We start from the raw sequence: 25,767 nt of genomic DNA, 5'->3' as shown, positions 1-25,767 counted from the left end.
ATATCATATTTCAGCTAGCAAATGCTCCTAATTAAAATTAAAGTACCCTGAAGGATAGAGTTTACTGTACGCATGAAGCGTGGTAGACCAATCGGTTCCAAAGGTACAAATCCTTGAAAAATAGATAAGGAGCTAATGATCAAAATGATCATAATGAGGAGGAAATGAGCTCTAGAAGAGCCCACGACATAACATTTCATGAAACTCCAGAAGAAGTTGAGGTACCTGAAAATAAAGAAAGTGATGAGATCTCAACAAGTTATGCCGCTTAGGAACCGATACAAAATGACCGTCGACGATATATTTGATTCAATATAGTGCACAATACTGTGAAATATTGTGAGGATCAGACCAGTAGTCCAGACACCTGAAGATGTCATGCCATTTAAATGCGAGTCATAACCTATATGACTCATTTGATTAAATCTCTATAAAGATCCCTGAAGGATTTAAAATGCCTGAAGCATATAGTTCAAAGTTTCGAGAAATGTACTCGATCAGATTATAAAGATCTTTGTACGGTTTAAATCAGTCTGGGCGCATGTGATATAATCGCATCAGTGAATATTTGCTCAAAGAAAGTTACATAAATGATGTTATTTGTCCATGTATTTTTATAAAGAAAATGTCATCAGAATTTGTTACACTTGCTGTTTACGTTGATGACATAAATCTTGTTGGAACTCCAGAAGAGCTCCAAAGGCAATTGAATATCTTAAGAAAGAATTTGAGATGAAAGATCTTGGAAAAATAAAAATTTATCTTGGTCTGCAAATTAAATATTTAGCAGACGAGATCTTTATCCATCAATTTGCCTATACAGAAAGGGTCTTTAAACGCTTTTACATGGACAAAGCGCACCCATTAAGTACATCAATGGGTGTTCGATCACTTGAAGTGAATAAATATCCGTTCCGACCTCCAGAAGAGGATGAGGAACTCCTTGGTCCTGAAATACTCCATCTCAGTGCAATTGCTATGCACTTATGTATCTTGCTAATGCTAACAAAGGTGGTGCAGATCGTATTGGTTATGCAGATACAAGATTAGAATGCAGAGACTCAAATATTTGAAACAAGGTTTTCATCAGGGGGAGTAAAATACGCGATGCACTTTTTTTTCCTTACTAAGGTTTTTTCCCACAGGGTTTTCCTTATAAGGTTTTTAATGAGGCACCTAGCAATGCGTATTACTAAATATGTGCACTCTTTTTCCTTCACTAGAACTTTTTCCCACGGGGTTTTTCCTAGTAAGGTTTTAATGAGGCACACTATCTTTTAATGAACATCCAAGGGGGAATGTTATAAATATATTATATTATGGATGTTCATACTCCGTTGTAAATAAGCTTCCTGAAGAAGTTTATCCATATGGGGCTCCGCCGTAAATATGTTTATCTATTTAGTACTCTATTGGAAATAAGCCTCCTGAAGAAGCTTATCACTTCGGTACCCGGTTGTGGATAAATATTACTTCCGGTAGAAGATTATCCATACCTGGTATAATAAGCTTATCCTTTCGATACTCCGTTATGGATAAACACTACCCCCGGTAGAAGATTATCCATACCGGGTATAATGAGCTTATCCTTTCAGTACTCTGTTATGGATAAACATTACTCTTAGTATAAGATTATCCATATCTGGTATAGTAGCAGCTTACACACCAGCTTGTAGTAGCTTACACAACAGCTTGTAGTAGCAGCTTACACAACAGCTTATAGTAGCTTACACAACAGGTTGTAGTAGCACCTTACACAGCAGCTTGCAGTAGCAGCTTACACAACAACTTCCTTTCTTCTATAAATAGAAGAGTTTTCAGTTCATTATGTACAACACTTTGAAATTCGAATAATATATCAGTTTCTCTCTATATTTATCTTTACTTTACGGTCTTTATTTTATAACAAATCAAAGATTGTTGTTCTTGTTCCAATGCAATTTACCCTTCTCAAATCATTCCCACACCCTTCGAGGGTATTAGCCCAACACTGCGGTCTGCCTTGTTCAAGTTTTCTTTTTCAGGAATTTCCTTAAACAAATTAGACTTAGAATTGGAAAGAAAATTGGCACGAATAAAATTTTCATAAAATCACTATACTTTAGAGCCTAATAGCTATAATTTGCTTAATTACCATTCGTAGCTACTGTTTAATTGTTACTAACTTGTATCACTTGTATTCAAACGCGCAACGAATACAAATCAACTATATATACATGGGTATATACAAAGGACGACTGTATTTGTTCGCACAACGAATATAAGTAAAGCGAAATACAGAAAGAGAGAAAAATAAAATGTTCTTGTTGAGAGCTATGAGAGCTTGTTGCTCTCTTATTTCAGTTCAAAAAAATTAATCTCTTATTTCATGAATTTTTTATAAAATTCAAATATAGCTACGAATGATAAATTTGCTGAACATATAGTTACAAATGATAAATACAGTATAAATATTTGATATGTCAAGTAATTTTCCCTAAAATGAAATGGGAGGATTCATATAGGTGGTTCAACTAATTTAGAATAAAGGGGCAGTTGAATTATTGACTTGAGGAATAAATAAATCATGCACTCTAATAAAAGTTCAAACTTAAGGGCATCGAGTCCTAAAGTTCGAAAATTGTGTCCAAATATCCAAATCTTATGTCCTGGATTTCAAATTAGCAGGTTAGAAATTTATGACATTAAGTCTTGAATTTCAAATTAGCATATCAAAAATTTAGGATACTTAATCCTGAAATTTGAGTGAATTGGCTAATCTTTAAATACATCGTAAATTATATATATACTTTAAACGATAGACTTAAAAGTGGCTACTAGTGCAGTTCGCCCTTCCTTTTAGGGTATGGAAGGCCCATTGCATTGTACAGTGGCTTATCTATAAAAAAAAATGCACACTAGATAAACCTTATCCACTAAAGATTCTTGATTTTCAGACATAATTATTTATTTCCCTATGTCTTTCCTTTCTGATTTTTCCTTTAGTTATTACTCCAGTTTTATTAGAGCCCTCCAAATCCTACTGTTTAAACTGTCATTATTTCACAATCAACTACCTTGAGTGGATGCCATAATTTTCTTCAAGCTCAAAAGCCACAATGGAGGCTGCTACTCCATTGTACCACTTCATTTCTTCACATCAGCCATTCACCCAAAAGCAGCCCAGAAGATATTCCACAAATTTTGGCCTTATAAATGTAGCAGAAACACTTCCTGAAACTTCACCCTCAACCTCACCTTCTCCACTTTCTTCATCGCAATTTGATTATGAAAAAGAGTTCCACTCACTAAATTCAGTTAGAGCTATGCATGCCAAGATGATAAAATTGTCTAGAGAACGGGATTCAAAGAGAAATATGCAGTCTTTTATCTCAGCTTACTTGGAATTTGGTGATTTTCAATCAGCTGCTGTGTTATTCTTTGTGGGGTTTGCAGAGAACTATTTGTATTGGAATTCTTTCCTTGAAGAATTTAGTTATTTTGGTGGAAACCCATGTGAAATTCTTGAAGTTTTCAGTGAGTTACATAGTAAAGGAGTGAACTTTAACACTGAAATTCTAGCCTTTGTCTTGAAAATCTGTTCAAAGTTAAGAGACACGTGGCTAGGATTGGAAGTCCATGCTTGTTTGATCAAGAAATGTTTTAATTTAGATGTCTATACACAATGTGCACTAATGAATTTTTATGGGAGGTGTTGTGGGACAGAGAGGGCGAATAAGGTGTTTAAAGAAGCGTTAATCCATGACTCTTTATTGTGGAATGAAGCAATTTTGGTTAATTTAAGGGATGAGAAATGGGCAGAAGGTCTACAAATGTTTTGTGAAATGCAGGCATTACATGTTAAGGCCAATGGCTTAACCATTTCCAAAGTTTTGCAAGCCTGTGGGAAATTGGGAGCTCTTGATGAAGGAAAACAGATTCACGGGTATGTTATCCGATATGAATTAGAATCGAATATACTGATACGTACTGCACTGATCAACATGTATGTGAAAAATGACAAAATCAAAATTGCTAGAGTAGTTTTTGATTTAACAGACAATCGTAATCTGCCTTGTTGGAACAGTATTATTTCGGGGTATATTGCACTTGGTTACCTTGATCATGCGTGGGAGCTATTTAATGAAATGATAACTTCCAACATAAAACCGGATATAATAACCTGGAACTGCCTTTTATCTGGTCATTTTCTTCATGGATCACATCGAGAGGTTTTGGCGATTCTGAGAAGGATGCAAAGTGCTGGTTATCAGCCAAATCGCAACTCTATAACCAGTGTTCTTCAAGCAGTGACTGAATTAGGCTATTTAAATCATGGTAAGGAGATCCATTGCCATGTTATAAGAAATGGACTTGACTATGACCTGCATGTTGCAACTTCACTAGTAGATATGTATGTGAAGAATGATGATTTGACATCTGCTCAAGCTGTTTTCGATTGTATGACAAACAGAAACATTTGTGCTTGGAATTCATTAATTTCTGGTTATTCCTGCAAGGGACATTTTGAAAAAGCTAGTAATCTTTTAAATCAGATGAAGGAAGAAGGTATTAAACCAGATATAGTGACATACAATAGCATGGTTTCTGGTTATTCAGCGTCTAGCTGCATTAAGGAAGCTTTGGGTATGATTAGAAGGATCAAAAGTTGTGGCATGTCTCCTAATGTCATTTCATGGACCTCTTTAATATCAGGTTGTTCACAGCAAGGATATTTTAGAGAAGCATTTGAGTTTTTAATTCAGATGCAGGATGAAGGTATCAAAGTCAACTCAGTTACAATTTCAAGCTTACTTCAAGCATGTGCAGGTCTCTCTTTGTTAGATATTGGGAAAGAGATACACTGCCTGTGTATACGAAACAATTTTATAGGTGATGTGTATGTATCTACCGCTCTCATAGACATGTACAGTAAGTGTGGGAACTTAGAAAATGCTCAGAAGGTTTTCCAAAGACTTGAGTATAAAACATTAGCTTCCTGGAATTCCATGATCACCGGATTTGCCATATACGGCCTTAGCACAGAGGCAATTTCAGTCTTTGATAGAATGAGAGAAGCAAACGTCCAACCAGATGCAATAACTTTTATAGCTCTTCTATCTAGTTGTAAACATTCTGGTTTGCTCGATAAAGGTTGGAAATATTTTGATCATATGAAGACGGATTTTGGAGTTATCCCCACAATTGAGCATTACTCTTGCATGGTTGATCTACTGGGAAGAGCCGGTTACCTTGATGAAGCATTGGATTTTATTCAGTCAATGCCGATGGAGCCAAATGCTGCTGTTTGGGGTGCTCTTCTTACATCATGTCGGATCCATGGAAACGTGGAGCTTGGAGAGATTGCAGCAGAATACCTTTTCAAGTTAGAGCCATATAATGCAGCTAATTATGCCTTAATGATGAACCTCTATGCACTTTCAAACCGATGGAAGGATGTCGATCGTACCAGAGACAAGATGGAAGCAATGGGAGTGAAAATCGGACCGGTATGGAGTTGGGTACAAGTCAATCAGAGGATTCACATCTTCTCTACAGCAGGAAAAACTCATCAAGAAGAAGGAGAGATATACTTTGAACTGTACAAGTTAATATCTGAGATGAAGAAGTTGGGCTATATACCTGATACTAAATGTGTTTGTCAGGACATTGCTGAAGTGGAGAAAGAAAAGGTGCTACTTGCTCACACTGAGAAACTGGCAATTACATATGGATTAATCAGGACCACAAGTCCTGCACCTATTAGGGTGATCAACAATACAAGAATATGCTCAGACTGTCATACAGTTGCAAAATACATGTCATTGCTGAGGAGGCGAGAGATTTTCCTAAAAGATGGCGTCCGCTTTCACCACTTTAAGGATGGTAAATGTTCTTGCTGTGACTTCTGGTAGAGGTACGACTAGCATCTTCTTCTCCTAAAACAGAAAACAGCTCTTGTGTCATAGCAGTTTTGTACATGGTATTTTTTGTAACATATGAAGTTCATAGATGTTTGACATATGAATACAGGGATACTTGGAATCAGTTTAAGTGTTATTATATCTCCTAGCCAGAAAGCTTGGTCACGGTTCAATCTATTGCAAAAAAAAAAAAAAAAAGTTTGAGCCAGTAGTTCTATTTAGACCGAGTACATAATCGTTTTGGTATGATGACTCCCATATTATCTGTCCATATTTTGTTCTCCACTCACTTACTAGCAAAACTTCTAGCATCTAACGAAGAGATCTTAGTGAGTCTTTAAACTATCAAACTATACCAGTCACACGACGGCCCTTGATTCTGAGCAAAAGTCAGCACTGTTTGGAGGCAAAATTGAGCTGCAATCTGTTTATGGAAAACTGAGAAATAACTTTTCAGATTTCTTTCTTCACACCATGTTTGGTTACAAGAAAGAGAAGGGATAGAAGAGGGATAAAGAAGAAAGGAACTCATTGCTGATTTTTTCTCGATATTTAGATCATTGTTTAGTTTGTTTCGTTGTCTAGGTTTTTCTTTTTCTGGGAAGATTTTATAAAATAAGGTCTCATTTTTGTAAGAAACTATTCAAGCCTAGTTCATTAAAAAAATTGTTCGTCAATACATCTCATAAGGTTAAATCTAAAGTTGCAGGGCTGCAACTATCTGGCTCATAAGGAGAGAAACAATGAATCTAATTCTATTGAAATATGTAACAGTAGAAGGGGTAAGAAAACAGGTTACTTAACCATAACACTATCAAGAGATCTCAAAGGAGAATGGAAAAACTAATGTAACATGACGTGATCTATTTAGCAGTTAAACTCTATATTAACCATTAACCTTTACGAGCCCAGAACGAGTCCCTGCATTCCCCTTCTTGAAAGGAAATTCGGATAATTCACTGTCTTTGGAAGCCTAGCATCCTCAATCAGAATGCAATTTTTTCTGGTGAATGGTAAGGCCTGATTATCCTTTGTTTTTCCTCTTCATGGATTAGATTTTCTTTTTTCTTTCTTACTATCATTTTTGCTGATATTACTGCCTGTTGCTACTGCTTTTTTTTTCTTTCCATCTTTTCTTGAGCCGAGGGTCTATCGGAAACAACCTTCTCAAGGTAGAGTACACACACCCTTCTCAAGACCCCACTTATGTGATTACGCTGGGTTTATTGTTGTTGTTGTTATTAATAGTATTGTTTTTGGCAAAGTAACCGGGATGGATGGTTTTGAATTAAGAACGACCAAAATTCTTGAGAAATTTTTCTAGATCCAAGTCCAACTGTTGGAACTGTGATAAATATAGATGATAGTAGTTACATCCACTCTTTGGTCATCATTTTATCTTCTTCACCTATGATACTTTCTCCTAATATATCTTACGACTACACTTTGTAAAATTAATCGTTAATAGCTCATGTAAAACCCACTGAATACCACACCTCCGAGTGGCTCACCTAGGAGGTCTTATGACAATAGCAGACATATTTGTAAATCAATTATTTGACCGTTCGCATTCAAGCAATCTGAGGAAAGATTTTCTATACTCAAGAAATTTAGTGAGTGAAGTTCTCCTATCAGCTTAAGAAGGGTTTTCTCAGGACCTTCCTCAGGTTAAGTGAGTGTAGCTAATCTGCTAATATCTCAATCCCAGAGATCGAATCTGATTATTCCCCTTTGAGAGATATTCTCGTGCCAAGTACGAAGAACTCGGTTCCTCATCTTGGATTGAATTGAATTAAAAGCTATGTGTTGATCTATGAATGAGCCTTCTATTTGATTAATTCTATAAACGTTAAGCTTGTGGTAGAAAATCTAATGCAGGTATGTAGTCTCAGAGCCCGTTTGGATTGGCTTAAAAAAAGTGACTTTTTAGCAGAAATAGCTTTTAAGCCAAAAAGCAATAAGTTGGGGTTGCCCAACTTATTGCTTTTGGCTTGTTTTAAGCAGTTTTTAACTTATTTTAAGCACTTTTTGACTTTGTCAAACACTAAAAAAAGCTAAAAAAAGCTTAAAAGCTGATTTGACCAGCTTAAAAGCCAATCCAAACACCCTCTCATTCTGTCTAATATCGGAGACTATGATTATTGAGCTTGCATAGATAAGGGTGTCCTCAACATTCATACTAGAAATATAAAGTAGAAAAAAATAGCGCTGATGCCAAATTTTCCACACTTTGAACTGTCTATTCTTATTGCAAAGGAAGACAACCTTTGCCAATTTGACAACTGTCTGTGATAGATAGGAACAAGATAAGAGATTTAAGAAAATGGTTGAAGACTACTTTTAATACAGTGTTCCAGTTTCCTCTATTGTAATTCCCTACAAGGCTGGGAACAAAAGTCCTCCTTAATGTCTCATTCCCATCAACCTTTCATTAAGCTGTTGTATTATCCTCAAGACCTAATTCATCTCTCATAGTCAAACTCAGCTCAAATGCTAGAGCTCAACGCCCTGCGACAGCGGGAAAATATCTCTTTTTGAGATCGGAGAGAAGTTGACAGTAGACTGGAAAGTAATGACTACGAAATTGAAAGAGATGTTGTCCTAATTTTACACAACTAGCTTACTATAGCTCAGACAAGGTACATATGTGACATGGACTCTGGTTATGCATATGTACTTGATACGTGCATGTAAATATCCAATTCAGGTACATGTAGTTTTTTGCTAATTTTTAGTTAATCATGAAAAATCAGCACAAAATAATCACTTCAAGGCAATTCAATGAAAAGATAGAGCTAACAATACATCAGAGAATACTACACTATAGGATTTGCAGGTGAAAGTTGGTTGAACTGACATATGGTCATCTACTTGGAAAACCAGCCAGCATCCCCTTAACTTGAGAAATTAACTGAATACAAACTTATCTTCAAACTTTATCTTATTCTAAACTTCACACAGTCATCCAACAAAAAACATTTGCTTTGACAAGGCAAATGTCCTTGTCACTGTGGGTCCAAAGCAGACTTTTTTCTTAACCCCATTGGTGAATATACTCTGTTTGTTCTGATTTATATGTTATTATTGCTATCGCGGCGGCGAGGGGGGATGTAAGTAATCAGCCTCGTTGGCTCGATCCCCTATTTGATGCTTCCCATATGTGTATTTGTTGTTATATGACTTGCGGGGATGATTGGTTTGGTTTCGGGAAGTATTTGTTACGTGGGATCAAAGCATATGAAAGATTATGACACACAAGGGAGGATCATCCATTGCGAGATTTAAGATGGTAAGAAGTTAAAGTTCCTTAGAACAGAAATATATAAGCTAATAGGAGTATTTGTTAGCTGAAATGGTTTCACGGAAGAAGGAACTATGTTTACTTTCTTAGTTTATACCACACAAGTCTGAAATAACAGTGAAAGTCTGAGACACAAAGCAAACATAGACAATACTAATAAAGGAAACTACACTCATATACAAAGCTCTGGAAACAAGCTGCAATACAAACATTCCGTCCATAATTTTTGCAACCTAAAGGTTGCATCTGCCAGATCAAAACAAGTCCACGAGCAACACTTTTCCTACAGAAGTATTTACAGATATGAGAAGAACCTCAGCACCACCTTAAGAACAGCGAAACAAGATAGTAGAGGAAAAACCAAAACCTCGATAGATAAAACTTGCACGACAACAGGGTATAAACCCCATTTATGCATAGAAGTCGAGATAGATTACAAGCAGGAGCAATTTCAAAGAGGCTGATTTTTTTTTTTCATGTCTTGATCTGGTTACTAGACGGCCAGTTTACGCTGATGGGAAGACCTCCACTGTGCATTGCCATTCTCTCTGAGACATCAGCAAGTGATTTCAGGTTGCAATTGATTAGTGCCTTCACAAAGTAGCATGTCTCCTCTTGAGTGTTGCCTTCCGGCACATCCACCATAAATGACTCAATCACCAGTGTCCCTGGTGTACCGTCAAGTATCTCCGGATGGACTGTAATAACTGAAGAATAGTTCTGCAGAAGTAGATAAGAGTAAAACACTAGGTTAGTATGCTTCTTATTAAGACAGGTTAGTGCAAAATGCAAGTGGACGACAAGCTGAAATGAGTAACGACGGATGCAAATTACCCAACATTACAGGACATTGACACTATGGCAGACACAACGACTAATAACCAAACCCACCATAGCAATGCTGATATAGTCTAGAAGATGCAAACAACAAAACATTATTTTAATGACTCCATTAGTTGATTGGTAGATGTGTGTGAAATTCTTTATCACACACTTGTTCATAACCAGTAACTGTTAAAACCACTGAAGGATAATGAAAGATCCTAGAATAGACATTGACAAAGATAAAACACTTAGTACCAATTCATTCCATATCTATAACTTTCTAACCAAGCATTTCAATACACAAGTTTTAAAGATCTTGTTAAGATCCGAATTGGTGGAATAGACAACATTCCAAGAACTGATTTTTTTCCTACTTGGGTGTCCGAGCACGCATTACTCTGCTTATATGCTGGATCCGCGCTACTCAACCCCACCTCAGCTTCTTGCAGAAGTGGAGAGTAACAAGGAAACTATTTTACTGTAGGATACTTCTAAAAAGCAAATGAAATTGCCTAGATTATGCTTGTAGAGAAAACACATACCTTTAGCCTGTGATCACCACCGACGATTCTAATGCCAAGAATGTGCTCTTCGTCATCAAGAAGTTCCAATCTTTCAGTGCTGGTGGTTGCTGGAAGACCTGACTTAACATTCACCTCTCTAACACTTCCAATCCTAAGATCACCCTTCACAGTACACCTACTAACAAATGGCTTATACTTCTGAGGCTGATCGAATCTCCTCACCAGTGACCAAACCTACAAGTAAATCAACAACCATAAAAAGTCAGACTTTAAAACTCAAATGCAAAAACAGAGAAACTCAACATATAGCATATTATAAATACTTGCAAGGAAAAAAAACAAACAAAATGGTCATAAAATTCAATACTTTGATGCATCCCAAAAATCTTAACGTGGATTGAGAAAGGATTTCTTTACAACAAAAGCCTTATGTTTCTTTTTTACCTTTATAATTGTTTCTTCAGTTGTTTATTTACAGAAAACTGCCTCAACCAAGAAAGACGTTATATAAGACTTTCCACAAACATTTAGAAGAAACCACACCAAACAATATTTTTGGTTACAAACTTTCCACAAATAGACACACCTTTTATGAGTAACTCAACTCTTCTACAACAAAAGGAAACAGCGTACCAAAAATTGGTATCCCCATAAAAAAGAGAAGATTAAACAAAAGATATCAGCTTGATAACAAACTAGAAATACCCAATTTCCTATAACTAGAAAGAAACAAAAGAAATTCACCACAGTTACGATATTCATAAAAATCTCCATAAGAGATACTAAGGAACCCAAAAAAATTGAAGAGAAAAGTCTCTTAACATATTCCAAAAGCAAGATTAACCAGAATTCAAGAGAATAAGAGGAGAAAAGACTAGAGATTAAAACAACAACAACAAGCAAAAATTCATAACTTTTATAGACATATTAGGAATAAAGAGATGATATTTACGATATCAACTGGTGCTTTAATGTGCTTAACAATAGAAGAAGAACACTGATGGTCACTAGGCTGATGACTATGATATCTTGCTATAAACTGTGCCTCCATTTTCCTTCAGAATTCACTTCAAATCCCTTAAAAATTCTAGCTTTTTAACACAACTTGAACTTCTACAAAAAGCTTACTGAGTCAAAGAGAAATAAAGATTGAGAAATTGGGGGTGGTTGGTTAATTGGTCTGTGATAAGTCTTGACTTTTAAGTCTATCAAATAACAAGTAGAAAGAGAAAGATCTTTGTGTAAGCTATCATTGTCATATTCCACCGACAAGTAAGCCCACCAATAACAGCCCAATAAGCCCAAAACTTGTTTCTATCCAATGGGCCCACTCTTACATAATTGTACAAAATTAACTAACTTATCTTAAATGTTTATCCATTTTAAGTTAAAACATGAAAATTATTGAGTTCACATTTTTGAATTGTTCTGGTCATGTCAATCCTTTCTATGCAAATTTTGTACTAATGAACTTGACCATACAAGTATTGCCTAAATCAAGATAATACTTTGCTAAATAAAATTTCTAATTTGGTTCTTTTAACATGTTTTTCTCAATAATTTATTGGAGGAGGGAAGTTCATGAGCCAAAGTATCACCTTTTATAAATATTTATACATATTAGCAATTGAAAATATAAAATTCAACTGCAATAATAGCTAGAAGGCCACTAAATTCGAATAGTTTTCGTAATTATTTTTATTTAATTAGTGATTTTCGGACCGCTAAACTATTTTTGCAATATACCAGTAAGTATTGGACAAGATGTATAGATGTTACACACCTAATAAATACGGGTAAAACTTTACACATCCAACATTTCCCAAGTGTGTCTGAGACCCCCCAAACTTGACCAGGCCTTTTAATAATTCATAAGGTATATTACATGCGCTTGACTTACCATTGACCAATCGCCTCCAATTTCTTTGATATCTACTTGCCTTCACGAATACATCCAACGCCTTTTTCTTTTTAAGCAGCCCCAAGATAACACCTTTTAAGTGCGTGTAATATATCCTATGATTATTAAAAGGCATGGTAAAGTTTGGAGGGTCTTAGACACATTTGGAAAAGGTTGGATGCGTAAAGCTTTGTCCGTATTTATTAAGTGCGCAACAAAAATTTAACTAAAAAATTAATAGATAAACTATGCATTTTGGCTAACTATGGCAAGAATACTAACTGAAAAATTGAACTAGGAAAATTGGGAGAATATGATAAAGTTGTTGTTACTAGAAGGTTGGCCATGTGTCCCATATGTATGTAGAGCATAAAAGAGTGGCCATTAAAATGCAATGTGATTTGTGGATTAGAACAACTTCACATTGATAAGTTAAACAATTTTGTCTTTTCGACTGTCTCACTCCCACTGCCATATTCCTTCTCCATCAACTAAGGTTGTGGGGATTTCAGAATATTCCAGCGACCATACAATTTTGTCTTTTTGACTGTTTCTTTTTTACATACCCCTCAAATAAATATTAAATAAAATTTTTTTTCACTATTTTAATCTTATTTATATTTTAAAAATAATAGTATTTTATTTTTATTTAATACTTACTCATGATTAAGGTATTTGTAATCTTCAAGAACAATTAATATTAAGAATAGAACAGAAAAAAAATAATTAATTTATTCTTGAACTTCTAAAATGACAAATAATTTAAGATACTATTTTTAGAAACCACGACAGATAATTTGAGACGGAGGAAGTAATTTGGATCATTCAATCACAAAATTTTAAGAAGATCAATTTAATAATTATAACTTAGTTTTTGATTTCATGTGAAATTTAATGTATGAGTTACTATTGGACATAGTTATCTACTCGGTAACACTTAAATATTGAGCACGTAAATTTGATGTTTAATATTTCGTGCATCGACAGTCAAAGCTGATAATGAGTTCAAGCCTCATCTATATCTCCAACTTGATGTTATTTAACAAAATTTTGAATAGCAATTAATTGAAAAGAGAAAAAGAAAAAGAAATATTACATAAGCAATAGGAGTACTCGGATAAAAGGAATATTTTCCCTTTTAACGAAAACTGATAAAATTATGCCAAAAGCAGAAACAAAATAAAGCCAAAATAGAGGAAACAACAAGGGAAAGGGCAAAGTTAGACGATGAAGATAAGAATCCTGCGGTAGATTTTTCGAATACATCAAAGCACAGGAAACAAACAGTTCAGATTCCAACCCTTAGGGTGTGTTTGGCACGAAGGAAAAGGTTTTCATGGAAAATGTTTGCTTAGAAAATATTTTTTTTTGGAATTTACCATTTATTTTTCCTTGCTTGGTTGGTGAGTGGGATAAAAAACTCGGAAAATATATTTTTTAATGTTGGGTTAGAGAATATAAAATATCTTTCGTAAAATAATTTTTTATGCTACTCTTCTCAATCCACTTTTTTCAAAATCCTCATGTTTCCTGTACTCCTCCCTCCCTCCCCTCCCCTCCTTATTTTTTTCAAGAATTTAATTATTCTTTTTAAAATTCACAAAAACCTAAAGGAACTACATTTTAACACAACAACGTTGACATTTGAGCTCGATAATTAAAAAAATACACTTTATTTTGTTGAAAAAGAAATTATCTTTTCTACAATACGAAAAGAAATTACTTATTTTGTTGAATGAAAGAAAATACTTTTTATACATCGTGAAAAGAAAATATTCAATTTGTTGAAATGAAAAAAAATACTTTTTTCACGTCATGAAAAGAAAATACTCTTTTTGTTGAAATGAAGAAAAATTATTTTTCTACTTCATGAAAAGAAGTACTTGTTTTGTTGGAAAAAAAATACATTTTCTATTTCGGGAAAAGAAAATACTTAGTCTTCTATTAAAAAAAATAAAATTATCATACTTAGGTAAAAACAAAATTGTTTAGCTTCTCAGATGTTTCTGTGCTTCCTTACATATTAATAGGCTTTAGCAATTCCACATCTTTTCTACCAAAAAAAAAAATCACTTAATTCAATATTCTCATGTTGTACATACCGAAGAAGAAAGCAACACAAGCAGTGGGGGAGGCAGGATCTCCATCAAGAGAGTTCAAAAAAAAAAATTGTAGCTAGTGAAAATCGAACCTATGACCTTAGGAAGGTTTTGTACCACTAAGCTTCAATTTTAGGTTGTGTTAAGGGAGTTCAAAACTTAATATATAGAGGTAAGAAACAAATTATTCCTTATATATACGGAGAGAAGCTTTATTGACAGGAAGAAAAGAAGTACAAAGATTGATATAAAGAATAGCTGCATTGGGAAGGTTTATTTCCAAATCATCAGAAAAATGCTTCAGGTACTTTTCAGCTCTAAAAAAGCAAGATCAATTCGAATGGACAGAAGAATGTCAACAGGCGCTTAAAAATTTGAAAGTATATTCGTCAAATCCACCGTTACTCGCAAAACCAAAAGACGGAGAAAAATTACTCATCTACCTTGCTGTCTCAGAAGTGGCGGTAAGTGCGGTGTTAGTTCGAGAAGACCAAGGTAAACAGTCTTCGATTTATTATTTTAGCAAGTCATTATTAAATGCTGAGACTCGGTATCCTCATCTAGAAAAACTTGCACTTGTGTTAATTATGGAATCTAGGAAGTTAAGACCTTATTTTCAATGTCATCCCATCTCTGTAGTAACTGCCTACCCCTTACGTAATATATTGCATAAACAAGAGTTATCAGGTAGATTAGCCAAGTGGGCCATAGAACTGAGTGAATATGACATTACATATCAACCTAGAACTGCAATAAAGTCACAAGTTTTAGCAGATTTTTTGGCAGATTTTAGTCAAGGGATATAACTAGAAGCAGAAAAAGAATTGCAAGTATTTAACGGGTCTAATCCAGGTACTTGGACCTTATTTGCTGATGGTTCATCGAATGTAAAAGGGGCAGGTCTAGGCATTATTTTGGTACCACCCACGGGAGAAACCATACGACAAGCTATAAAATGTCACCCTATTACTAACAATGAGGCAGAATATGAGGTTGTGGTTGCAGGTTTAGAATTGGCACGAGAGCTTGGTATAGAACAGGTTGTAATCAAAAGCGATTCACAGCTCGTAGTTGACCAAATGCTGGGGACTTATACAGCCAGAGAGACAAGGATGCAGCAATACCTTGAAAAGGCACGGGATTTAGTCAGACAATTTAAAACTTGGAAAGTCGTGCAGATACCAAGAGAGGAAAATGCCGAGGCAGACGCCTTAGCTAATCTTGCGTCTGCTGCAGAATAACAAATGACGAAAACACTTCTGTAATTCATCTATTTCACTCAGTACTTGATCAAGACAAAAACGAGGTAAATTTCAATAATCTAACTTGGGATTGGCGAAACGAGATTGTCAATTTTTTGCAGTATGGAATTACCTGAAGATCTCAAGCACTTCGCAAAAAAACTGCTCGATATTGTTTAAAGCAAAGTAATCTTTATCGTAAAATGTTTGGTGGTCCATTAGCAAGATGCCTCGGGCCTTCTCAAACAGAGTATGTGATGAGAGAAATACACGAGGGACATTGTGGAAATCACGCGGGAGGAAGATCTTTAGTGAAAACCATAATTAGAGCCGGCTATTATTGGCCAAAAATGGAAGAAGACGCGGAAAATTTTGTGGCTAAATATGACAAGTGTCAAAGATACGGTAACAACATGCATCGACCTGCTGAGTTATTACATCCGGTCATTGCACCATGGCCTTTTATGAAGTGGGGGATGAATATCGTGGGTCCATTACCGCAAGCCAAAGGCAAGGTAAGATTTTTATTAGTACTCACTGATTATTTTACTAAGTGGGTGGAAGCAGGAGCTTTTAAACAGGTACGAGAAAAAGAGGTCAGGGATTTCATTTGGCGAAACATCATATGCCGATTCGGGGTACCAAAGGAAATCGTATGTGATAATGGCACGCAATTTATAGGCGCACAAATCACAGAATTTTTTTAAAGTTGGCAAATTAAAAGGATTACCTCAACGCCTTACCATTCGGTGGGTAATGGATAAGCTGAATCAACAAATAAAGTCATTATCAACAACTTGAAGAAAAGATTGGAGGAATCTAAAGGCAATTGGCCAGAGGTGCTACCCGGGGTCTTGTGGGCTTATCGAACAACAACAAAAACAAGTACAGGGGAAACGCCGTTCTCACTTGTATATGGAGTTGAGGCTTTAATTCCAGTCGAGATAGGAGAACCAAGTACGAGATATACTCAAGCTACTGAGGAATCAAACGAAGAAGAGATGCGGGTAAACCTGGATTTACTTGAAGAAATGAGGGAAGCTGCATCAATAAGGATGGCAGCACAAAAACAAGTTATGGGGCGGTACTACAACCGGAAAGCTCGTCTTTGATACTTCAAGATTGGGGACTTCGTACTCAAGAAAGTTTTTCAATCCACGAGGGCAGCTAATGCAGGAAAGTTAAGTCCAACTTGGGAAGAACCTTATAAGATTCATGGTATCGCAGGAAAATGAGCATACGAGCTTGAAACATTGGATGGCAAGACTCTACCTTCAAATTGGAATGATGTTCATCTGAAGAGATACTATTTCTAAGGAATAGAAATACCCGCGGGCAGGTATCCCCATTAATAATTTTTATTTTTGAATTATTTAAACTTTACTAACGATTTTAGATGATAGGGAAAAAGCTAGCCTGCACTAAATGATGAATTACGACCTGAAAGACACGCGGAAAGAACATAATTCCCGGTCTAGGGTTACAACTATTCTGATGGAAATTTAAATGGGTTAAGCAGTCTTCATCTAAAATCGTACCTTCGAGTCCCGTATGTTTTTCCTTTTCAGGAAAAGGACCGCATGGAAGGAATAATCAAGTGCTCGAGATTTTATACTTCAAAGCTCAAACACTTGGGGGACTATATAATATACATATGATATATGTATAAAGAAGGCGAAGAAGACTGAAAACAACTAAAGTTCAAGTCAAGTCCAAAAGTCTACTCATCAAATATCAAGTTCAGAGCAAAGTCACGAGCCAATAACACAAGCCACAAGCCAATCAAAAAACCTTCATATAGATTTCAAAATCTTACGATGTTTAGGTTAAAGGACAGTATTTAGCCATGGGTCATAAAAAAACCCTTGGATTTTCTTTTTTGCAAATCTGTTGTAAAGAAAACAGTTACGGAAAAGTAATAGAAGATATTTAATACATGTAAGATGCTATTTAAACTTGACAAAGTTCAAATGAAAACTTTATCAAAGTTATTTCAAGAAACATGTGTGTTCCTATTTCTTTTTTCGTATATTTACACCATTATGAAGTTGAGACGTCTTCTGCATTAAGTGTCGTATATAAAAGGGCCCTCTTTTATAAATTCATGTTTGATTCAAAGATCCATGAATTTAATAAAGCGTTTTTAAAAAAAATGCAAAAAGGGTAAGACAGAAACCCACAAATTAAAAGGCAAGACCTTGGACTTATATATTATAAAAAAACAAGGCAAAAAGAGTAAAACAGAAGCTCAAAATAATTAAGTTGAAATGGAAACTTTATAATATTAAGTTTAGACTAAGTATGAACTTAGTCATAAACTGATTGTCAATTTTTACAAAATGCCCCGAAAAGACCTGAGGACTTGTCATTACCAAAAACTTAACCCCCAAATGGGACCAGGGGTAAAACCACAAATTCCGCCAAGAAAGAAAAAAGGAGTCAAACTTCATAAACTTTCACTGTGGAGCGGAAGAAGAGTCTAAAGCATCAGCATCAGCAACAGAAGGCTCGATTTGATTTGAAGGAGTTGGGATATCCACCGCATCTATATTAGCTTCAACATACTCAGGAGTATCAGCCATGGGAGAAGGAAAACTTTGACCTTGCTGAGTTTTTTCAAGTTTCCTTTATCTTAGCTAACTCAGCATTCAAATTAAAACCCTTTTGGCTAGCCTCCACAAAGGTATCATGGCGTGTGTTTAAAATAGCCCAACTCACTTCAATAGCAGTTTTGTCCTCAAGAGCTTCATAATCTCTTTCCCATTGGTCAATTTCATTCTTGAACTCTTCCTTCTCGACCAAAGCCGCATCATAAGAAGATCGCAAAGGGGTCAATGAACTTTCCAAAAATCTGATCTTATCAGAAGACACGCGAAGATCTTCTTGGGTCTGGGTGAGTGTCTGAACAAGTTCACCTGCATAAACTTCTTTTTCGTTCAGCAAGGCCTTCAATCCTCTAATCTCTTCACTGGCTTTGGAGAGCTGCTCGGAAAATGATGCCTCAAGGAGATTTTTATCCTTGCCAGCCTGATTCGAAGAAGCTTTTTCAACCGCTAACTCTGAAATCAAGACCTTCAACTGTTGCTCTAAGGTACGCTTGCTTTCTTCTAACACTTCCATCTCCAGATGAAGACTTTCATATTGTTCTTTCCAATTGTCTGCTTCAATTTGATAGTCATGCATTAACTGCTTCGTATGAGAAACCCTCTTCATTATTTCTGTACCAATGAGATTGATATAAAAAAAAAAGAAAGGGGTAAGAACCTTAGTAAAAGGAGAATGGAATAAAGCGTAAAAAGAAGCGGATACCTTCAGTGACGATTGCACTATATCATTCATCCAAGTCAAAGAACTAAGACTTTCTAGCTTGGACTTTTCGATTGGACCAATCAAGGGTTTCAACCCTACGTCAGCCCGACCTGACTTTTTCAAAAGATTACCATCGGCAGGGACCTCAATGTAATCTGCTTCATCCCTCCACTTCCACTTGAAGAACCAACCTCAGTACGAGGAATGGTAGTAGTGGGGACTGTAGAAGAAGTCATAACAGCTTGGGGCGGAGCAGAAACAGTAGCAGTAACAACTGGCAAAGAACGCACCACAGGGACAAACATGGTAAAAGAGGCAAGGGGTACTTCATCAGAAACCAAATCCAAATTCTCACTATCAAACCCACGAGAAAAAAGTTGTTCATCAGAGTCATGAGCTGCCGCATGAGTATCATCGTCAGAACTCACCAAGGTGGCTTCAACAAGCTCGGTCACGGGAACAGAACGGGGAGGAGTCGCTTCATCGTCTGAAAAGACGCGTCTTCTGGCCCGCGGCCTTTTAACCAAGGAACTTCCATCCTGTTCCTCTTCCTCCTCAGAATCCTGGATTACATCAGCCTTCCTTTTCGATGAAGAACTCAAAATTATCTCTTGAGCTCTTTCCAAAGAAACTCTGGAAGCCGCGATTGCATCAGCACTTACACCACGTATGGGGAACCCTGATAAAAAGAAGGGTCAAATAAATTCCAAAGGAAAGATGAATGAAAATATAAAAAGAAAGGGGGTAAAGTATTCACCATGAGTTTTAACCTTCCAACCAAACCTGTGTGAAAGATTTTTCCAAGATCTGCCTTCCATCGGAGCAACAGTCAATAATTTCTCTACCCAACCACGAAAATTGAGAATCTCGTCAACAGTTCCCATGGTTGCTGAAAAAAGAGAAAGTTAAACAGCAGCGGGAAAATAAACCCCTTCAAAAGGAAAAAAGAAAGAAAGTTGCAAAAGTAAAACTTACGTGCAAAATTCCACTTTTTAGGGAATGGTACATTTTCTTCACCTACTAAACCTACAGTAGGAGCAGCAACAAATCTAGCATACTAGCTACGGTCCTTGTCATCCTCGGGGCTAACTAGTACTCTCTTACTCCTCGCTACTAAAGTGAAGATCCCATGTCGGAAAAGCTTAGGGGAGTAGAGGTTCACCAAATGAAAGAAAGTAAAAGGCAAATTAGCCAACCTTGCTAAGTGCCTTAGACAAGCAACAACCCTCTACACAATGGGGCCAATTTGTCCTAGACAAACGTTAAAAAAAGGCAGAATTCAATGATAACAGGATCAATGGGGGGTTTAAAATTCAGTGTAAAGGGATATGTATACGCAAAAGAAAATCCCGTCATGTAAGATGTAATTCTCTGGTTTGCATTAGGAATTATGATAGGGAAGTCAGGTCTCCAATGGCAATCCCTACGGACAACAGAGATTAAACCTTCGGTAATCTGAGAAGGGTAAACATCAGCACGATCCAAAGAAGACATAGAAGAAACTTGATTCCTAGTCGATTCTCTATCAGAGTAAAAAGATAGTTCAGAAGGGACAATTTCATCTAATAAAGGTTCACGAACTGGTTCACTAGAGTCTTTATTCCTAGAAGAAGATCTATGTGAAAGAGAACCTAGGGGTGTCAATGGATATTCGAAAATCGATTAAACCGACCGAACCGTACCGCACCGAACCGATTTTTAGGTTTCTTTTAAGAAAATCGCAGGTTTTTATATAAATCTATAACCGCACCGATAATTAGAGTAGGTTTTTTATTTTACATGTGAAAAAAATATTTATATAGTAAGTTTAAAAATATTAATGCATTAAATTTTTCTTTGGGCCTTGGAATTTTGAAAACTGTTACAAATCAACAAGTAATTAAACTCAAAATACTACTTCCTAAAACCTATTTTGCTAATTCTACTTAAACTAAGTTATTTCAAGTATCTTAGTAAGACATAAAATATTCTAGCGATTTTGAGTAACAAACTATAATGTATTGAATATGTTTCCTCTCATATAATTTAGATTTATCTTTTTGAATATTTAATCATCTATAGACTTTATTCTTGAGTCCTAACTTGGTTAATATCTTTCCACTCGTGTGATTTATATTTTCTTTGGTTTTGCTTGGTTTCTTTTACATTGTTGCAGAATAGTTGATGGATCTATACTCTAGCCATCTTTCATTTTTTTAATTCATCACCCTTTAAACAGTAAAAATGTCTAGAGAGTTTTGTTACGTTCTATAAAAGAACATATATTATTGCATTCTACTTCTACTAGTGACTTCTACATAATATTTAAAAAAATACAAAAAATTAACCGAAACGTACCGATACCGAAGAGAAACCGATATGATTGGGACGGTTTCGAAAAGTTTAGTTTTGGTTATACATAATAGAATAACCAAAAAATTAGCATGGTACTAATTTTATAAAATAACCGGTCAAACCGAACCATTGACACCCCTAAGAGAACCCCTAGTTCTAGCAGGAGGGGTGGAACTCGTTGGAGGTAAAGAAACACCTCGTATAGATGAAGACCCTTAACTACGCAATCTTCCCCCTCTTCTGCTTCTAACAGGAGCAAGGGAAAGTTCATCAACAATGGGGACTCTTCGGGAATTAGGGTTTGAAGAAGACATGGCTGTACGAGGAAGAAAACTAGAATGAATATTCTAAGATAGGTAACTTTTTATGAGAAAGACAAAAACAAAAGCTATATTGCAACTGTCAAGAAAAAGGTGTAATGATGGAAAAGTCATGATGGAAACTCTCACTTCGTAATTGATGAAGCCGCAATAAAGCCCTAAAAGACGCTAAAGAATTGCAGATCCAATCAGAAGATGCCACGTGTCACGATCGTTAAATGGAAGTGACATATAAAGCGTCAGTTTCGGAAAAGGTATAATGACGGCAAAAATTCCCGCTTTAATGAGATCCACTTCTCAAATATTCTATTGTTGAATAAATGGCAAGTGGGGGAATTATCTGTATTGGGAAAAATCAAGTTAGTATATTGAATTAATTATGTGATGATATGTCATGACACGTGGGTCAGTAAAAGAATGACAGTTGGCAGAGAATAGTTGAAGAGGCACGAGCTTTAGTCAGGCACGAGCAAAGATCCAAGAAAACCAGAAGGAATGGGTGCTCGAACCTCTTGATAATTTGAAGTAGCATCGGAGGAATGAACCTAGATAGCAAAAAAGTATAGATACGTATTATTGGTAGTTAATGAGCATTAATTACGGGAAATGTTATTGAATCTGTACTGAACAGTTACGATTGCCAATTATAACGTTACATTAAATGTCATTAATTGCCCATAATAACTCCATTATGGGAGGAAAGAAACGTATTACTTAGAAATAGCTATAAAAGGTGAGGAATAAACGTTTGTAAGGACACGATATACTATTGAAATACACCGATTTACTTTGCTTTCTATCCGACTATCGTTTATATCAATTATTCTTATTTTTAGTTGATTATCAGTAACCCGAGTTCTTCTAATAGCAAGCTTTGACCGAAATTCCTATTTTTTGGTTAAACAAATGCCTCTTGCGGCATTTTGATTGCCAAGTTCCGCTCGCTAGCTTAATACAAATATTATCTGTAGTAAGCCTAATAAAATGTGTTCCTTCTCTATCCGCCAGATACTGGGATTCAACAAATGGAGGTGAAGCTGCAAAATATATCAGTTGATGTAGGTTGGACTGCTTAGAAACTTCCTTAGTCAAAAAGTGCGCCACTTGATTTACCTGCCTGAAAGTATGCCTGACCACCACTGTCTCTAACCGAAGCATTAAAAATCTGCAATCACGAATAATAGCGTCAAATGAAGGGTAATATTGTTCAAGGCTCTTGATTACTTCTAACGAGTCTGTCTCAATCTCTATTTGAATGAGCTGAATCTCGCATGCCAACTGGAGGCCTGCTTTTAGAGCGAATAGCTCAGCTTGGTAACCTTGGCTCCAATAATAGTTGCTCCCTCCTACAATTTCAACTACTCTTACCTAACATTTCTCTCTTTTTTCTTGGAGCCCCACTTAGTTATCAAGTATCTTGCAGTCATCTCTAAGCGTGAGTTTAGCATGAAGCAAAATGTCATTTTATAACTGTTTATTAATGAAATGATTTTACGTTGTTTGATTGTCTTTTATTCGTAATAAATACTTTACACAAATAAGGAATTTTTTGTTTGTTTTAATGAACTTAACTTATTTCATTTATAATTATCTTAAGTTTTTGTTCATTTTAGCAGTAACGTCAACCTTGATACTCGAGATTACAACCTAAATACCCTACTAATTTATTTTCCAGCAAAAGTTAAAGTAATCATTAGTTGTTTCCATTTCTTAAGTGGATCATTTTGATTATTTCTCTTTCTTTTCCTGCTTTTTTTTCGTTTTTGTTTTTCATTTCCCGTTTCCCTTATTATAGTTCTAGTAAACCATGAAGTACAAACTACAAAGAGATGAATCTTTTGTCTAATACGAAGTGAACCGGTGTCCCGGGGTTTTTTTTTGGGGGGGGGGTGGGGGGTGGGGGGTGGCGCCTCTCAATCCACTTTTTCTTTATTATTATCTAATTTATTTTAAGTTAAATAAATAAATGAAGTCGTTGTCAATGGATGTTAAAAGGTCATGCAAATTACAATGTCACTAATAACTGTTCCGTTTCTACTTTCATTTCCTTCAATTTCCTGGTCCACCTCTACCAAACAAGAAAAGATAAAAATAATTTACAAAGACAAAAATGTCACATGAAAATTTTATTTTGGAAGACTATATCTACAAGTTGAGTGGTCATGTAATGTTGATGAGTATTCAATAAGGACCACGTTCACTATTCATTTTTTGTCAGGATTCATTGAAAACTCCTTCACCTTGCTTGTGAAACAAAGCAATAATTTGTGCCACATTTGTAGTTGGTTTGAGTTCATTGGACCTGATACACGAGAAACGTCAATAGAAACACCACTTTGTTTGAACTTTTAACTTTTGGCCTAGCCTCATATTCGAAAAGGATAGCCCATTACACTAACCTTTTGCTATGTACGAATTCGGGAAAAAGTCAAACTACAAAGGTCTATTATACGCAGCAATGTCCTTATATTTGAGAAATACAAAATCGCTCCATTATTAGTTGTTTGGATGAAAGTTAGTATCGATGTGTTTATGCTATAGTTTTTAGCTCCAACTTTGTATTTACTCCTATACGTTAAGGAAATTAAAGAAAATGTACATTTATTTGAAACCTGCTGAGTTTAGGTTTCAGATAATCTTTTATGGTTTGTCATACATTTACTTGTCACACATCAATAGAACCTAACTGTCTCTCAAATACTGAAAGAAAAAAGGGTTAATTCAAAGGGTTAATTAAGCTTAAGTAATAAGCAACCAAAAAACTTTTATTTATGCCCTTATAGATACGAGCATTATATAACTAATCTGATATTTTTATCTTATGTTATAGCTTTTCAAGATGGACGTACAATCTGTCACTAAACGTACAAAAATAACAATAATTAAGTTCTAAAAAGGGTTACCTTCGTTGTCTTTGAAGTTTAAAATCTTGACAAGTGCGTTGTTGGTGGTTGTAAAAAATTAAGGAAGTTGAAACATGAGTAGACTTCAATTATGAAAAGGTGCAAAAGCAGCAAAACTTTTTACCATGCCTAGGAATTCGTCCAATCAAATTTCCCAAACTTGCCACACTATGATCACTACAACCAAATTATATTGCTAAGTTCTCGTGTTACAGTCCGATTGGAAAATTCTCGTCCTCTGAATGTGGACAAATTTCCTTATCTCATAGAGTTTACTTTTCCTTTCACTAAATCACTATAAATCATTTTTTTATTGGATGCATATAGGGACGACATAGGTTGGCCAGCGCAAACCTTATCCTATAGACCGTCCAAATCTCGATTCTTCGAAATAAAAACTAAATGTTAAAGAACTATAGAAAATAAATTGAATGGTGCATGTTATTTGCAGACGACATTGTTTTGATTGACGAGACGCGGGACGGTGTTAACACGAGGTTAGAGGTGTGGAGACAGACCATGGAGTCTAAAGGTTTCAAGCTAAGCAGAACCAAGACAAAATATTTGGAGTGTAAGTTTAGTGGTGCTACTCAAGGAGTGGAAAGTGAGGTGGGGCTGGATTCACAAGTCATCCCTAGGAGGGGAAGTTTTAAGTACCTTGGGTCTATTATACAGGGGGGCGAGGAGATTGATGAAGATGTCACACATTGTATTGGGGCGGGATGGATAAAATGGAGACTTGATTCTGGTGTTTTGTGTGACAAGAAGGTACCACCAAAACTTAAAGGTATGTTTGATAGAGCGGTGGTCAGACCAGCTATGTTGTATGGAACTGAGTGTTGGCCAGTCAAGAGCTCCAACGTCCAGAAGATGAAGGTAGCAGAGATGAAGATGTTGAGATGAATGTGCGCAGGGCGGATGCACACCTAAGGAAGCGGTGTTACGCGATACCGCTTCGCCGGAAAATTTTACTAAATATATGTATTAATACTGTGAGGAAATGGATAAGTAGGAAAAAATGACACCATTTGACATAAATTGTCTCTTGGGGTGTTGGCTATCTGCTTGATTTTGCTCTAAGAGGTAAGAGATTCAACCCTCAACAAGC

General features: G+C 35.8%; 3 protein-coding genes across 3 annotated transcripts; 2 read left to right on the top strand and 1 right to left on the bottom strand.

Moving 5' to 3' along the window:
* Positions 2,952 to 6,042, top strand: LOC109223734 (pentatricopeptide repeat-containing protein At4g01030, mitochondrial). The gene has a single exon (XM_019388150.1). It carries the CDS (start codon positions 3,099 to 3,101, stop codon positions 5,892 to 5,894), a length of 2,796 nt encoding a protein of 931 aa, XP_019243695.1. The 5' UTR covers positions 2,952 to 3,098; the 3' UTR covers positions 5,895 to 6,042.
* LOC109223733 (abscisic acid receptor PYL9-like) lies at positions 9,331 to 11,762 on the bottom strand. The gene is made up of 3 exons (XM_019388149.1): positions 11,506 to 11,762; positions 10,572 to 10,787; positions 9,331 to 9,924 (listed from the first exon to the last, which is right to left on the bottom strand). Exons 1-3 carry the CDS (start codon positions 11,602 to 11,604, stop codon positions 9,679 to 9,681), a joined length of 561 nt encoding a protein of 186 aa, XP_019243694.1. The 5' UTR covers positions 11,605 to 11,762; the 3' UTR covers positions 9,331 to 9,678.
* Positions 25,179 to 25,562, top strand: LOC109224358. The gene has a single exon (XM_019388941.1). It carries the CDS (start codon positions 25,179 to 25,181, stop codon positions 25,560 to 25,562), a length of 384 nt encoding a protein of 127 aa, XP_019244486.1.

The sequence above is a fragment of the Nicotiana attenuata genome, chromosome 3, assembly GCF_001879085.1.
Source record: "Nicotiana attenuata strain UT chromosome 3, NIATTr2, whole genome shotgun sequence".
Lineage (NCBI taxonomy): Eukaryota > Viridiplantae > Streptophyta > Magnoliopsida > Solanales > Solanaceae > Nicotiana > Nicotiana attenuata.
The sequence above is the reverse complement of the archived record's forward strand: the minus strand, read 5'-3'. Positions and strand labels throughout refer to the sequence as shown.